Here is a 17,278-nt window from a genome sequence, read left to right as displayed (position 1 = left end):
GTCGGCTTCAGAGTCGTCTAAGGTTTATTTTGAATCGGCCTGCTATTATTATTTACTCCACGATAAATATATTAAAAAAATTTAACCCCAAAGGTTCGAAAATTTAAATATTTTTAAATTCGAAATGTATTATTTTAAGAATATGACCATGTTATTATTAATATTATCTAAACCCCGACATTTCGCTGATAGATTTCTAAACTTTTGTGCCGTCTATGACCACAATCTTAAAGCTTACATAATAGCTTTCTGGATAAAATGTTGAGTTAGCCGTTTTTAAATTGGCTCAAATCGAGCAGTTTAACAAGGCTACCTATACAATTATTTAGAATATATATAAAAAAAGATTTTTTTAAAAAAAATATTCAGACCTGGGTATGATTTTTTTAAAATATATTATGGGGAGACCGGGGTTATATTGTCTATAAAAAATTGAAGTGCTATAAAAAATAGACGAAGCAATTTTTCCAAAATGTTTAAACGTAGTTTTAATCTTTACATATATCTCTATGGTAGAAATAAAAAAATTTATAAAAAAATATTAATTCTAATTAAATAAATAGAAATAAATTGTCAAATATGTTAAATTTATTAGGTTTATCTATATTATATATATTAGCCGGAAGAACTTATTATCACTTAAAACTGTCATATAATTTACAAAAAATAAGTCAATCATCTTCATAATGTCATTCGTGGCCCAAGAAAAACTAGTGGCTTTTAATGTTTTGATAAATTTAGTCGAATTTTTTTTATTCAATATAATCCCTGCTTAAAAATGGCTAATAGGTACCCCGCCAAAACCAAAACCTGCCCCATGTCTTCACAATTAATTAAAATTTAATTTGAAGATATTAAATTACCAAATATATTGTCAATATTTTTATATATGACAGAATGGAGATTTTTTTATCATTTAGAATTAATATTAAGTCTTAAAAATTTTTATAAAAAAAGTTATTAAGTGAAAATGTAAAATTTTAAAAAGTTACTTTGGGTGTGTAATAAAAAAAACCAGATGGGAAAAAATTAGTTATTAATAAATATTAAAAATAAATATAATATATTTTTTAAAAAATCCATTTAAAAAAATGAGGGATTGATTTTATATTTTTGATGACTTAGTTTTCTTTTATTTTTTTAAATCCATCTGGGAAAAAATTTTTTTATAGCTTAACAAACATTTGATTTTTTTTTAAAGTGATGTTTTAAAATATAGAGTACCATATAAAAGATACAGTGAAACGATACACATGTTTAAATATACTATAAAAGGGGGTAAACAAAATAAGATTTTATTTTTAATAGAATAAAGATTGAAATTAAATATGGACAAGCAATTAATTAAGAAGATTAATAGTTGATTAATCATAATAAAAAAAATGTGTTAAAATTTAATTTAAAATAAAAAATTAAAATATTTACATATTAATTATTTTTAATTTTTCTTAAATAATAAAAAAAAATGTTTAATATAGAATCTTTATTATCCAATAGTAATACTAATTTTTCCAATTTAAATGAAAACTCCCAATCTTCGTCGAGAATTCAAAGACCAAAAAGAATACACAAATATTAAAATAAAGAAAAATTAGATATAGTTACCAAAATGTTATCAATGCCGGAAAAACAACAAATGAAAATAAAAGACATAGCAAAATATGTCGAAATGTCTACTGCATCTGTTCACAAATTTAGACGGGATACATTCCCAGAAATAAATGGAGATCCTTTAAAGGAATATAATATTCAAAAAAGAGGAAGTAAAAAGAAAGATTCTTCCATTATTGAAAGAAGTATCATAAGCCTATTAATGGATAATAACACTTTGACTATTCAGGAGATAATAGAAAAGTTACCTCCTGGTAGTCCAAAAACAAAAACCACAATTAGTAAATATATTAAAAATATTGGTTGGTCTAAAAAAAGGGCTGGCAAGGAGCCTGATAGAAGAAATACTCCCGGGGCTATTAATATTCGTCAAATTTATTGTGCAAAGATCTTAAATATCCCAAGAGAAACTTTATAATTCTTAGATGAGACTGGAATAAACTTGCATGTTGTACCAATCTACGCCTGGGCGCCATACAATGTCCGTCCAATAATAAAAATCCCATCCTTTAAGGGCAAAAATGTAAGTATCCTTTGTACAATCGGAATTGGAGGGGTAATACATTATAAAATAATAGACGGAGCTTATAATGGGCTATTATTCCGTGATTCTATGACGGAGCTTATTAGTATCCTACCACCAGATGCAATCATTGTAATGGATAATGCATCTATCCATAGAAGCCATCTTATCGATTCTTATAAAGGTAGGATTGAATACCTACCACCTTATTCACCTCAGTTAAATCCCATTGAAAATTTTTTTGGAGTTTTGAAAAATAAATTTAGAGCAATCAATCCCCGCCCTAATTCAAGAGATGAAATTGTTAGGAATATTATTCAACTCTTACACGGATTTATTCCTTATGATTTCACTAACTTTTACAATCACATGCAAAGCTATTTGGAGTTGGGTTATCGCGGGCAACGGATTAATTAGGTAATCTTTATAATCGATTTGTATTAATAATTATAATATTAACTCTTTTAATTTCTAAAAAGGTACCAACATCAAATTCGTGGAACAATGGAATATTTTGATAAATTATAATTATATTATTTATGTATTAATTATTTTATCGAAATTATTATAAAAGTTTATAGTGTTATCATATTTTTATCGAAATAAATGGATATACAAAATAGATTACATTTAAGAAATTCTAAAATATTAAAAAGACTTTTTACAAAAAATGATTTAGAATTTTAAATGAAATTTAATCAAATATCTTACTTGAGCATTCTCAAAGAAAATAAAAAAAAAATTCATTTTTCATAACAAATTACACATTTTTTTTATAATGATTAATCAACTATTAATCTTCTTAATTAATTGCTTGTCCATATTTAATTTCAATCTTTATTCTATTAAAAATAAAATCTTATTTTGTTTACCCCCTTTTATAGTATATTTAAACATGTGTATCGTTTCACTGTAATATACAGTGTTGTGATGATTTAATGAAACATATTGAAATTAAAACGCAGCCATATAAATAAAAGTCTTTTTCTTGCATAAATAATGAAAATAACACATTTGCAATTTATAAAAAATTTTAAAAATAACAAAATATTAAACTACTATAAAAACCAGGTCAAAATATCTTCAGGTTTTTTTATTATCAAGATTATAAAAGTCGTGGGGTATTATTTACCCCTCCTTTGTAGGGAAGGGTATTGGAAAAAATTTTGAATGAGTTAAAAAGTTCTAAATCGCGAAAACAAAAATTGATAAAAATTGGGAATCTCGCTTATATCTCCTAGAAAATTTTTTAAAGTAAATTTGAAATTAATATTAAGATGCCAGGGGAAACTTGTATTTAAGTTAAAAAATTTAAAAAAATCGCTAAAAATGGAGGAAATATCCTCCATCTCCATGTTCCCAGTTTGATACCCAAATTTGGAGAAAAAATAAATATCTTTTTGGCAAAGCTTAAGGTCAAATTATGATAATTTTTTAACTTATTTTTCATGTTTATATTATTTTCTATTAAAGTTACCTTTCTTATATTAGTTTCGAGAATGACTTGTGAAACCTTTATTTTATTTATATAAAAGATCAAAAAATATAAAATTTTCTATTCGTATTGCATTGCACATAATATAGCGAAAAAATATATCTACATTATATAATAATCTTGTGTAATTATCTATTAAATTAATTGTTCAAAGGAATAGATCGGATTCCCTCTTCGATATATCGTATCGTATGTGAATAGAAGGCTGTGAAACCATAATTAGTGAAATTTAGCAAAAAGCTAGTAATTGCCTCGATTTTATGGATTCCGTTATTTGGTTTGGGAATATAGAGCGATATTGATTTTTCAAAACGCCAAAAAAATTTTCGATGGGGTTTAGTTGAGGGGAATAAGGTGAAAGATATACTATATTTTGATAATTTTGTGATATGATATAAAACAAGAAAAAATCTTGTTCTTCTTTATTTTAAATTAGATAGGGTGTAGTTCCACTCATTATGATAAAACACATCTAAGTTACAAGGTTTGTTGATACCCTTGAGAACGGCATAATTATATGAAGGGCGGGCCTACATATAATTCATATGCGCATGACCTACGTGCTAGATAAGATAAGATTAATTTTTAATTATAATTATAATGTATATTTTAATATTACATAATAGCCCTTTAATATTATATAAATTACTTTATTGAAAATAAGCCTAAATGGCTCTATAATATAAAAATTGATCTTTTTTTACTTTAAATTTTTTTGACATACACTCTACCTAATATTTGTAGAAATTCCTAGAGTGGACCAACAGTTATTATACTTTAAATATAAGTAAGAGAGATTGGGTTTAGTCGAACCGATTTTTACAAAATTGGCTATAACCCCTGTTTTTTTTAGATAATATAAATAATATATGAATAGACACTTAAAACTATGCTCTATAAAGATACCTTATGAAATATTTTAAGAATATAATCATTTTTTTTAAATTTTATTTTTTAGTGAAAATTTTGTCCAACAAGCCCCAGTGGGGTGAGAAACAACTTCAAGAGGCTTCCTTAACCATTAGTTTTTTAGGCCATAATAAATTGAAATGTTTAGAATAGTTTTATCGTTTTATTGTTCAAAATATAATTGAAGCTAATCATATATAAAAATTGAAACTTAATTTTGGTTAATTTAATGATTTGGATATAAAAAAATAAGGATCTTAAGGAGAGATTATGATTTCCTATTATAAATCCTAAATACCAATCATAAACAGCCTGAAATTGCCTTTTCAAGAGAAATTTTATTATAAAATTTTTAATAATTAATTATTTAAAAAGATTTTTGTCTATAGATGTAAACTAATAAAAATTATATTAGGATAAAATTTTAACCTTCTGGTGTATTTAATTTTAAAATGAGATTAACCGGATTGCCAAATCCCGGGGTTTACCTAACCCTTGTTTCCTCTAGTATGTATTAAATCTTATATTATACCAAATATAAAGTATTTTTTTTAGTGGGCAATAACTTGAATAATAGCATAAAAACTAAAATCCGATTATTTTTCGTTTAAATTTACCAGGAAGAATTTAAAAGTATATCAATTTAATGTAATGATATCATATTTAAAAATTATACCGGGCACGAAAATTTAAAAAATATTATACCCAGCCCGAACCAACATTATATAAAAATATTAGTGTTGTTAAACGTCTCCATTTGAGCCGATTTTTAAAAACGGCTAACTCAACATTATAGCGAGGAAAATATTGCCTAAGCGTCGAGATTTCCCTAAAAGATGTTCAATCCTATGTGCCAGTGCCATCTATGAGCAAAATCTTTAGGCTTGCATAATATTTTTCTGGATAAAATATTGAGTTAGCCGTTTTTAAAAATCGGCTCAAATTGAGCCGTTTAACAACACTAGAAAATATACCCGGGCTAGGTGGTGTTTTACAGATCCCTAATAGGAATACAATTTTTTATGCTACTCTATACTTTGTAAATGGTTCCAGATTCATCGTCTAAAAATGGATATAAATATAAATACATCTGTGATGCAAAATTCCCCATTTGAGCTTATTTTTAAAAATGGTCAACTAAATATTTTCTAAAAAAATTACCTAGCTTGAGATTTCTAGTTATGAGCAAAATCTTCAGCCTTGCATAATATTTTTGATGGATAAAATACTGAGTTAACCATATTTATAATTACTAAATACATCTTATAAAAACGTATCTACATACCGATACATCAACTATTGAATATCAATACAGAAACTACTTAAAAAATTTATTGAGCTGATATCGCATCTATATACAAATATATATAATTAAGATAAATGATTGTTAGATTTTAATGCTCTGAGCCCATAATTTGGTTGTTAATTTTACGACCAAGCAAATTAACACTATACATAAGTCATTTTGAATTTTAAAATATTTAAATTCTCGAACCATAGTGGTTAAATTTTTTAAATATTTTATCGTGGAGTAAATAATAATAGCAGGCGGATTCAAAATAAATTTTTTCCGACTCTGAAGCCGACTCATCGAGTCGACTCTGAAGCCGTGCGCCGCTCAATTTGAAATGAGTTTTGCGACTCCAACTTGAGTTCAGAGTCGTAAAAACTCGACTATTTTACAACACTACATACGATGTACGTGGGGGTAGTGGTTGCTTCTTGATTACACGATTATTTACACCATTGAAACCATTGAAATCTACATCTTTATTAACCAGGAACTATCCTTAAATATTTTATTTTTTTACAATTTCCTCTTTCAACCATTTATATGCACTCTCTTCCGTAATTGATCCCTGTGCCTGACACCTTCACTATTATCATCAAATTTTACCCTATTTAATTTGTATCCCAAATTTTCTATTACTACACCTTTCTTCCATTTTTTTGTGCTTCCATATAATCTAATCCACACTAACTGTCCCACAGTATATTCCAATCCCCTTCTATCAATATCCTCTACAACTACCTCAGCTTTTCTGGGTATTAACATATCCAAAAACATCCTTACCTTCTGGCCTATCATTTTTTCTGCCGGAGACAAACCATCATTACCCATCGCATTATTATAATACAAATGCTTCACCCACATTTCTCCTTTCCCACTTTTGGTTTTCTTCAACCATCCTTTAACCGTCGCTACCATCCGCTCCGCCTGTCCATTGGAACTGGGGTGATACGGTGGCGTTAACACAAGATATACACCCGTTTTTTCACTGAATCGTTCCACAAACATCGTCAGCAGTTGCTAATACCAATTGCACCGGCCGTGGCTTTATAACTACTTCCTTTCGTTGGGTCATATTCGTATTGTCTTGAACATCTTCCTCAGTCGACACGCTTCTCCTCATTTCCTTTCTGCCAATCGTATGCGAATTTGTCCATAAAGGGAACGGAATATGATCACGCCTGGCCAATCGAAATCGAGCTTCCCCCCGTTCTCTATAGCTGAAAGTCGTTTGGGTGGGACAATGCCTTGAAATGTGTCCCACACCCCCACATCCATAGCACACAATTGGCCCCGGTCTTCTCCTGCTGACAATTCTTTTGGAGCCCTGAATTATATCGTTCGTTTTCTCCTATTATATTTACCATTGCTGCACTTTGTTGCAATTTACATTTATCATTATATATCATTCCCATGTCACTATTAGTCTCTCCATAATCATATCATTCTTTGTTTTAATATACAAGTTTCCATTGCAGGTTTCAATTTAAAAATAAAATTTCACAATTATTTCAAAACAAAAAAAAAAAATTTTATATCGGAAGGAAAATATTGTTAGCAAGAACAGAAAAAAAATTGTTTTTTTATTCAGGTTAACTACAATAAAAAAAATTTTACACAAATTCTTCCTCTTTTTACATAAATAACAAATCTACAAAATACTAAATATTTCAAAAAAAAATTTATTACTACCCCCTCTTTTTTTACATACTCCCATCTTATTTCCCTACAAATTTCATAACACCAACTGCCTGATTCCACATATATTTATTTTTTTTTCTTTAATCTTTTTACTTTTTTCTACCGTTTAATTTATTATTCCTTTCTTTCCCCTTTTTTTTAAAAAATTATTACCGTTCCCCTTAACATGCCTATTAAACACTCTGTAAACTATACCAAAACATTTTCTCTACAAAAATTTTCATAACCTTCCCCTCAAAACATTACCATTAACCTCATTTTATTTATTTTTCTTTTATTCCAACACTACAACAACACGAATTCTTTCAAATCAAATATTATTTTTTTTCAAATAATTAAACACAAATGCTATGTAATATTTCACATTCAATAATTTTATTTAATTACTTCACCACAAATTTCCCCCCTTGTTTTTTTTACTATTAATGCAAAACATCATTTTGTTTTGTAATTCCTCCAATCTTTTTTTATATGGCTGACCAAAACGCACGTATCAACTATCCCATCTTATGTCGCCATATTACCATATCATTTCAATTAACAACTATTGCATCAACCCTAAAGTACTTTTACACAATATAAAAATTTTTTTAAAAAAAAAATCTATTTCTATATGACCCTCCTCCGTAATTGATCTCTATGCCTAACACCTTCATTATTATCATCAAATTTCACTTTATTTAACTTGTTTCCCAAATTCTCTATTACTACTCCTTTCTCCCATTTTTTTTGTACTTCCATATAATTTAATCCACACTAACTGTCCCACAATATATTCCAATTCCCTTCTATCAATATCCTCTACAACTACCTCAGCTTTACTGGGTATTAACATATCCAAAAACATCCTTACCTTCCGGCCTATCATTTTTTCTGCCGGAGACAAACCATCATTACCCATTGCATTATTATAATACAAATGCTTCACCCACATTTCTCCTTTTCCCTTTTGGTTTTCTTCCACCATCCTTTAACCGTCGCTACCATCCGCTCCGCCTGTCCATTGGAACTGGGATGATATGGTGGCGTTAACACATGATATACACCCGTTTTTTCACAGAATCTCTTGAATTCTTCACCGATAAAAGCTGGTCCACCATCCGATACCACAGTTTTCGGAATACCAAACTTTGACCATACTTTTTTTAAATGTTTAATCAAAATATTCGCCATCAACCCATGAATTTCTTCAAATTCTACCCATTTGGAGAACGCATCTACACTTAATATATACTTCTTTCCTTCATATTCGAAAAAATCAACATGAACCCTCTTTCCTGGTTCTACAACCTTTGGCCATGTACTATTTTTATCCTTACGGGGCATGTCAGACCATGCATTACAAATCTCACATTCTTTTCCCAATTTATCAATATCCTCGTTCATTTTCGGCCACCATACGTACTCTCTTCCCCATTGTTTCATACGAGTAACTCCTTGATGACCCGCATGTATAACATTCAAAAATTTTTCCCTCAATTTCCGGGGTAAAACAGCTTGGGGTCCTCTCATAAAACAATCGTCCACTATAGTTAATTCTGTTTCAATATTTTTGAAAACTTTATCATCATCTTTCCATGATCTTTTTCCCATTAGACATAATTTAACTACCGCTAATTCTCTATCTTTCCTTGTAAACCTTTGTATATCTTCCCATGTCGTTGGGCTACCCTTTATACTTCTCATTACCGTACGTACAAGACATTCTTCCCTATTATCAATTTTCAAAACCACCGATTTATCCAAACTTTCGCCCGCACCTAACCTTGACAAAATATCAGGTAACTGGTTCTCTTTTCCCCTTCGATATTTTAAATCCAAATCAACTACTAACAATAACCATCGCTGAAGTCGAGGCGATAACATCAACTCTTTGTTATTTTTCTTAAATAAATGGATCAACGGCTTATGATCTGTAAAAATAACAAACTTCCTACCTATAAGGTATTCGCGACATTTCGTTAATCTAAAAATCACAGCTAAAGACTCCTGTTCTATCACTGAATACCGCTTTTCTACCTCTCGAAACACTCGAGAAAAATAAAACAGGTCTTTCCATTCCATCTATCAAATGCAACATCGCCCCACCTACTCCTCTAGTACATGCATCTACAGCCAATACTTCCTGATCACTATTAAAACATACTAGAATGGGTTCTTTCCCAATTCTCTCCTTTAACGCCCTGAACGCAATCTCTTGTTCATCTTTCAATTCAAAATGTATCCCTTTCCTTAATAATTCATATAAAGGCGCAGCTTTTCCGCAAAACTCGATATAAACCTATGGTAATAATTTACCATTCCCATAAACGACTGGACCTCTACTTTACTAATACTCAACAAATTCTTATCTAACAGTTTTACCTCCATTCCATTAATCTTATGACCCAAATACGTCACTTCAGTTACCCCTAACACACTCTTTTCACTACTCGCCAATCCTTTATTTCGAATTCTAATAAATACTTCTTCTAGCCTATCATCATGTTGTTTCATCGTTATTCCTACAACCAAAACATCATCCATATAATAAAAAACATCCTCTAAATCTTGGAAAACAGCAGCGATTGTCCGCTGAAAAATAGGGGCTGATACACTTAACCCAAATGGTAATCGACAAAATGTAAACAAGCCCTTGAATGTCGCAATCGTCAACAACTTCCTAGTCGTTTTTGCCATCGGTAATTGCAAATATGCACACGAAAAATCAATCTTGGAAAAATATTTTCCCCCTTTCAAACTGGCCAAAATTTCTTCTATTCGAGGCAACGGATATTTCACCTCTACCACCCAAGGATTCAAGGTCACCCTAAATCTGCACATAACCTCATTGGCCTACGGAGTTGCCCATTCACTGTAACCAATAGGACAAATAATTCCATCTCTCACCCAGTTGTCCAACTCTTTTTCCATTTCCGCCCTCCATTCAAATGGAACTCTTCGCACCGGACAATACTGCGGTACAAAACCTTCCTTTAAACGGAGATCAACTTCATAATCCACTAAACACCCTAATTTCTCCTCAAAAATTTCACTATAACTATTCATTAAAACCGCCACTGCAAGCCTCCAATTTTCCAAACTCGACAATTGTTGTTTTTCTTCCCCTCCATTAATCTCTTTTTCCTCTTTTTTTCTTACAAATTTCGCCGGAAAATTCTGTAACACTGGTATATCTTTCTTTTCATTATCCAGTTCCTTATACATTTCCTGACTAATAATTTTCTCCTCTATTACTTCTGTTTTCATGACTATTTTAATTTCATCATTATTTCGCTCATTAATACATTTTCTACAAGGTATTTCTTTTTTTACCTCTCTGGGCTTGTCATTTTCCATAATATTAACACTGCGACAACTCAGTATATCTTACCTTTCTTTTTTTTAACTGGAACTATCCGCGTTTGAGACATATTTCCTTTTTCAAACTCACTTTTCCAATTACCCATCATACCATTTCCAATGATTTCTTTTATATCACATAATTCTCTATTTTCTATTTCAATGTTCTGAACTTCAACCATTTCATCTCGTTTAATTTCATTTGAAAAAATACCCCAAAAATTATTTAATAGACTAATCTTAACAATCCATTCCCACCCCATAATCGTCTCCACTTTTTTATCAACAATCCACAAATTTAAATATTCAACTATACCATTTATCACAAACGGTACTTCAATTTTTCCTAAAACCTTTATTTCCGATCCGTCAAACTGTTTAACTATCATCTCCTCTTTAATTATCTCTTCTGGCCAATATTTACAATAATTTTCATAACTTACAATCGATATCGCAGCACCTGTATCCAATAGCATAGATATTTCTCTACTTCCTACAACTACTTCTACACGAGGACATTTATCCTTCTCACTTTTGTCCTCTAATTTTAAAATAGGAATTCTATAATTTTTTATATTTTCACCATTTACCAAATTTACATTTCTTTTCTACTAAATTTCTTTTAACTTCTACATCTCCACTCACACGAAATTTCATTTCATTCTTTAATGCAATAACTTCCATTTTATTATTTTCCTATCATTTAGTCACCTCTTTCGACATTCTATAGCACGATGTCCTTCCTTTCTGCACTTAAAACACATAATTTCATCTTTACCTTCTTTCAAAATATCACTATTTTGTATCATTCTTACATTAGATGCCGGTGCTAAGTATTTCACTGCCGGAAATGCTTCCCCATTTATCGGTTCTCTTACACAACAATTATCTTTAGCATGTCCCATTTTTCCACATCTTTCACATTGAAATGTTCTTTGATTTTTTCCCATATACGATACGTCGGAACATAACATTTTTCACTACTATGTCCAACTCCTCCACATCTATTACTTAATCGGTTGCTTGTTAAACATTGCACCGTTCTGAACACAATTTCTACTTATATGCCCCAATTCTCCACATGAATAACATCTTACATTTTGCATATTAATCTTTGGGCGATTAAATCTATTTAGAAAAAAATTTTCTTTTTCCCAATTTTCCTTTTCATTTCTCTGCAAGTTCATCGACGTATTATACTCTTTAAAATATTCGTGTTCCTTATCATTTCTTCTATCACCTCTTTTGAAATCCCTTTCATCATACCTTCTTTCACAATTTCCTCCATGACTATAATTATTTCGTTTATCATCTCTCATTCCATTTTCATCATTAATCTCTATTTCTCTTTTATTATCAATATCTTTTCGTTCCTCTCCCTATCTAATAATATTGATACTTTTCCTCATTCCTTCTATCATATTTTCATTTAACATTTTTCAAATTTCATCCTTTAAATTTAACATCTCTTCCGTAATTCTTTCATTTTCATTAACGTTTTTTTACTTCCCTTTCATTTTTTCCTTTTTCAATTTTATTATTTTTAATTTCAATTTCCTCCGTAATTTTTATTCTATCTCTTTCTATAATTCTTTTTATTTTTTTCCGAAGTAACATATTACCAACTATCCATAAACATATCACTAGTACCGCTATAATACAATATTTCTCTGTGGAACCATTTCCACATACTTTTGAGTTTTTATACTTCTTTTATAATTAAACATTTATTCTTTATCCACAAATTTATAAAAAATTTATTAAACTTTTATTATAAATATTTTAACATTGCTAAAAGTTAGACAATATATTAAACCTAATATAATTAATAATATCAAAATTATATAAATGCACACCATTTTATATATTAAATTTTTACCTTTTATTTTTAAGAATCCTATTTATTTGCCTTGTGTCCCAGTTATTGTTCTAGGTTAATGCACCACTTTTTGTAGACTTCTTATAACTTCTTGTAGATTGGGTTAATTCAACGATAAAATATTTATACTTTTATTTATATAATCTATATTTCATAACAAAAATTATTTTTTATAAAAAAATTCCTCTTATAAAAAAAATCCTCTTTTTTATGCAAAAAAAATTAACTAAAAAACATTTTTTTCTTCTTCAAATAAAAATAAATTACAACCTTCACATTATCTCTTTTTCATATATAAAAATACAATATATCTTTGACATCATTTCTTTTTCATATAAAAATACAATATAACTTTGACATCATTTCTTTTTCATATAAAAATACAATATATCCTTGACATTATTGTAATAATAATTTAAATACACATAATACTACAACACAGTTGCGTAGCTACGGGGGTGGTTTTCGGGTTTGGACCCCTCCCAGAGCAAAATTTTTTTGAGATTATACGTTCAAAAGACTTAAAAGTGATTTTATATGAATTATATTTTTCTGGTTTTGATGTTTGTGGAAGGATATTATATTACTATTGAAATTACTCTGGATAGTATTATTATAAAGTCATTGAGAATAATCTACTAAATTATAATAACATATTATTGATGCATTTAAAAAATATATTTATTATATATTATCGAAGATATGGTTATGATTTGTATGATAAACCCGGTCGAAGGCCGGGCAAAAGAGCCGAAGGCCCGTTAAAGGGGTCTGGGGGGCGAAGCCCCCCAGCTTTTATATGTATGGACCCCCTCTATGGAAAATTCCTAGCTACGCCACTGCTACAACAATAACATTTAATTTTTTTTAAAAAATAATTAGATCTATAAGTATGGAGATTACAGGAAAACAAGACTCCTATGGTTTGATTAGATCACATATGGTCTTGCTGATGCTGAAAAAAAATATATTAGATTATGCTTAAGGTCAAAATACATGTGAAGATGATGTGCAACAGTATATAATAGAAAAGGTAAATAAGAATGCTGAATGGGTAATGATGCAAAGTGTTACCACATTTCTCAATGCTCCGATTATGGTGTGTGGGAGCTTCATTTTGCTGGCAAATGTATCCGCTATTTAAATATGATGATGGAAATATAAAAAACAATATATTAACAATTCTGGATCCCATTGTTAATGTTATTGATTTTGCAGATTAATTACTAATGTTGATAATTTTACTAAAAGTATTTTAGTTGATTGTATTCTAGTTTTTATGCATATTTCTTTTTATTTATCCTATTTTACGCATATTATAAATAGATATATAGAATAAAGATTAATTTTTTAATCATACCATTTTTAATAAATATCATTACAACACCATATAATCACACCAATTATTATGTTTACTTTAGATAAATTTGTATTGCTTGTACAATTTTTCCCAAATTCTAAAAATAAATTTGGAAATTTTTTTTAAATCTGAATTAATCTTTTTTTTAAATCATCAACTCAAAAATGACTATATTAAAAATTTAGTATATAACATGAATATCATTTTTTTAAATAAAAAAAATTGCCACCAAATAAGTTTCAATAAAATGTTAAAATTCATAATGAATATTTTAATGGCAAAAATTTTGCCAAAATACATAATTTGACCAGTTTGAAGTAATTCTAGAAACCCTGAAGAACCATAAGAAAATCACAAGTAGTCTTTTAGAAATTGGTATAAATATCCAAATGGTAGGTAAATTAATTAAGAAGATTATTAGAGTTCATTAAGAGTAATTTATTTTTCTAAACTCTCTTTATTAAAAAAAATATCAAAAGATATAATTTATAAATTTTAACATAAATTCAATAAAAAAATTTATATAAAAAATGAGCAATTGTTTGTAGATTTGAAGCTTGCTAGGGATTGTTGTGTGTCAATTTTATAGAATAAGTCATCACAAGGTAAGAACTTTAATGTTTCCAAGTAACCTTTAAAATAAGACATACAATATAATTTAAGATGTATTTCTTTATCTATATTATAATTTTCCGATGTCCTCACTATGTCATCGCTACGTCATGTCATCGCTACGTCATGTCATTGGTAAGTATTTATTTTTATTTTTTTTATTTGTTGATTTTATTTATTTATTTTATACAAACAGATGAATGGAATTTCGAGAATTGATGGTGTACACATACCTAACATGGATTGAGAGATTTGAAAAATCGTCTTTGAATTGATAAAAACAGTATTCCCTCAACTTTGTAAATATGAATGAAACTTTTTATTTCACTTAATCCTTTCTTTATTTTTTAGATTACCTTATCAATTTTCATCTCATATTATCAATTACACATTAATGAAATCTCTACAAGATACTCAACTTGTATATTTATTTTGAACATACTCACAATTTTTGTCAGTACTTACATTACAATTTTTTATACTCACATTTTTCTTTCATAACCAATAATTATAAGATAACCAAGTATATTCAAATATTTAAATATCCTTATCCTAACTTATTTATAATCTCCAATTCTTATAAATAACTCTTTCTTTATTTTTTCCCCTCCCTTAATGAATTTATTTATCACTAAATTTTATTATCTCATTCTTTTCTTTCTATCTCTATTATCTATTAACCACTATTTCTCAAAACCTTATCAATTTCTTTAATTTAATTTTTATAATATAATAATTTATTCCTTCTTTTTCCCCCCTTTTTTAATCTTATTTTTTAATTACCTTATAAGTAATTAACCATAATCTTAATAACTAACATTACATTCATCATGTTATTTTTTAACTTTTAGAATATCATAATAGGCTTGATAAGTCCCCCAAAAATTTTTTTGATGATAGCCTAACCTTATCAATTCCTTTAATTTAATTTTTATTATTTTTATAATATAATAATTTATACCTTCTTTTTCCCCCCTTTTTTAATCTTATTTTTTAATTACCTTACAATTAATTAACCTTAATCTTAATAACATTAAATTCATCATGTTATTTTTTAACTTTTAGAATATCATAATAGGCTTGATAAGTCCCCCAAAACTTTTTTTGATGATAGCAACTACTAGAAATATGCATCTAATATTGACCCATCTACCGGTTTTACATTATTTTAATGTTTGTTTATTTTCAACAATAGTTTATTTATATTTTTGCCTGATTTCTTTATTTGTCTAGGCTAACCCTAATCCCTCACATTGCTACAAAACATGATGAATCTTTTATTAAAGATAAGCAAAGAAAATAATGACGATTAAACAAACGCCTTACCCTTTCTAGGGTTACTGGTAGACAAAATAATAAAGAACTACGCTTGAAATGAACTCATCTAGAGGTTTATTTTGTTTTTTTTTATATTATGTTTTATATCTATGTTTATTTTATTTTCACCCAGTTCTCCAAATTATACTATCACCGCTACCACAATCCCTATGCCTCCGCCTATTTTTTAACAAATATAAACATTTAATTCTGTACTATCATTCACTTAACTAGGAGTTAATATAAATATTACTTTATCCGATTCTCTGAGAAACTTTCATGAATATTTAGAGGAATGTTTAAACTTGAATGTACAGTACGGCCAATTTCATCAACTTTATCAATGGAAAAATATGCAGTAGTTCTGTCGTGGCCTTTAAAATACTTACGACCGTTTTATGGTTGAGTTAACATTGTCGTTCATGATTCTATTTTAGAGGGGGATACCAATGCTGACATTGACAGAAATATCGTTTTGCGTTCTTCTTTTACCAGTATCGCAAGGCATAGGAATATCATCTTTATCAGGACGTAATGTGTTTTGTACACTGCTTTGTTAATCCGTCATCACTTTCATCTACAACCCTAAATGATATAAAATTATACATTAACTATTTCCTCTCCAGACGATAGCCCAGATTTATTTTGTCGCTTTTTCTATCAAAAATTAAAATGTCAAAGTATTTGCTCTTAATTTTATCAAATACATAATAAATAATCCTCATTATTTTTTAAAAAAATTTTCCTAAATTTATATGTCAATAAAAAAAATATCTTAAAAAATATATAAATAATTTGCATATAAGTTTCATTAGTGTTTAATGGCATTTTTGTAATTTAAATAGACAACACTTTTTTTTTTACTTAACATAAAAAAATATATATCCCTTATCAAATTCTTTGACAAATAATTTCAGAAATGCAAGACATATAACAAATTTATCTGAAAAACAACAATAACCCTATATAAATATATAATAAACAACATATTTTTTAGATATAATTTTAATTGATCATATTACAAAAAAGTATAAGAGTCGGTTATTTTTATTTTATTTGTCATGATTCTCTAATAAGTGGTTGCCCAGGCCTTTCCAATTTCCCTTAATACGGAATTTACATGTTTTTTTTCCATATTAGACTAATTGGTAAATCAGATATTTCCCGAAAATTTAAAATTTTCAAAATTATAATGGGTAGGAATGGGCTTGGAACCTCAAAATTAATATTAGCTTGCA

General features: G+C 28.3%; 1 protein-coding gene across 1 annotated transcript; it reads right to left on the bottom strand.

The window, feature by feature from the left end:
* Positions 1-6,360: 6,360 nt before the first annotated feature.
* LOC135929005 (uncharacterized) lies at positions 6,361-6,837 on the bottom strand. Its single transcript, XM_065465496.1, has one exon. It carries the CDS (start codon positions 6,835-6,837, stop codon positions 6,361-6,363), a length of 477 nt encoding a protein of 158 aa, XP_065321568.1.
* Positions 6,838-17,278: the final 10,441 nt, after the last annotated feature.

This window comes from Gordionus sp. m RMFG-2023, chromosome 1 (genome assembly GCF_954871325.1).
Source record: "Gordionus sp. m RMFG-2023 chromosome 1, tfGorSpeb1-WG-v2, whole genome shotgun sequence".
In the NCBI taxonomy this organism is placed as follows: Eukaryota; Metazoa; Nematomorpha; class Gordioida; order Chordodea; family Parachordodidae; genus Gordionus; species Gordionus sp. m RMFG-2023.
Note: the sequence above shows the minus strand (reverse complement) of the source record. Positions and strands in the feature narration are given on the sequence as shown.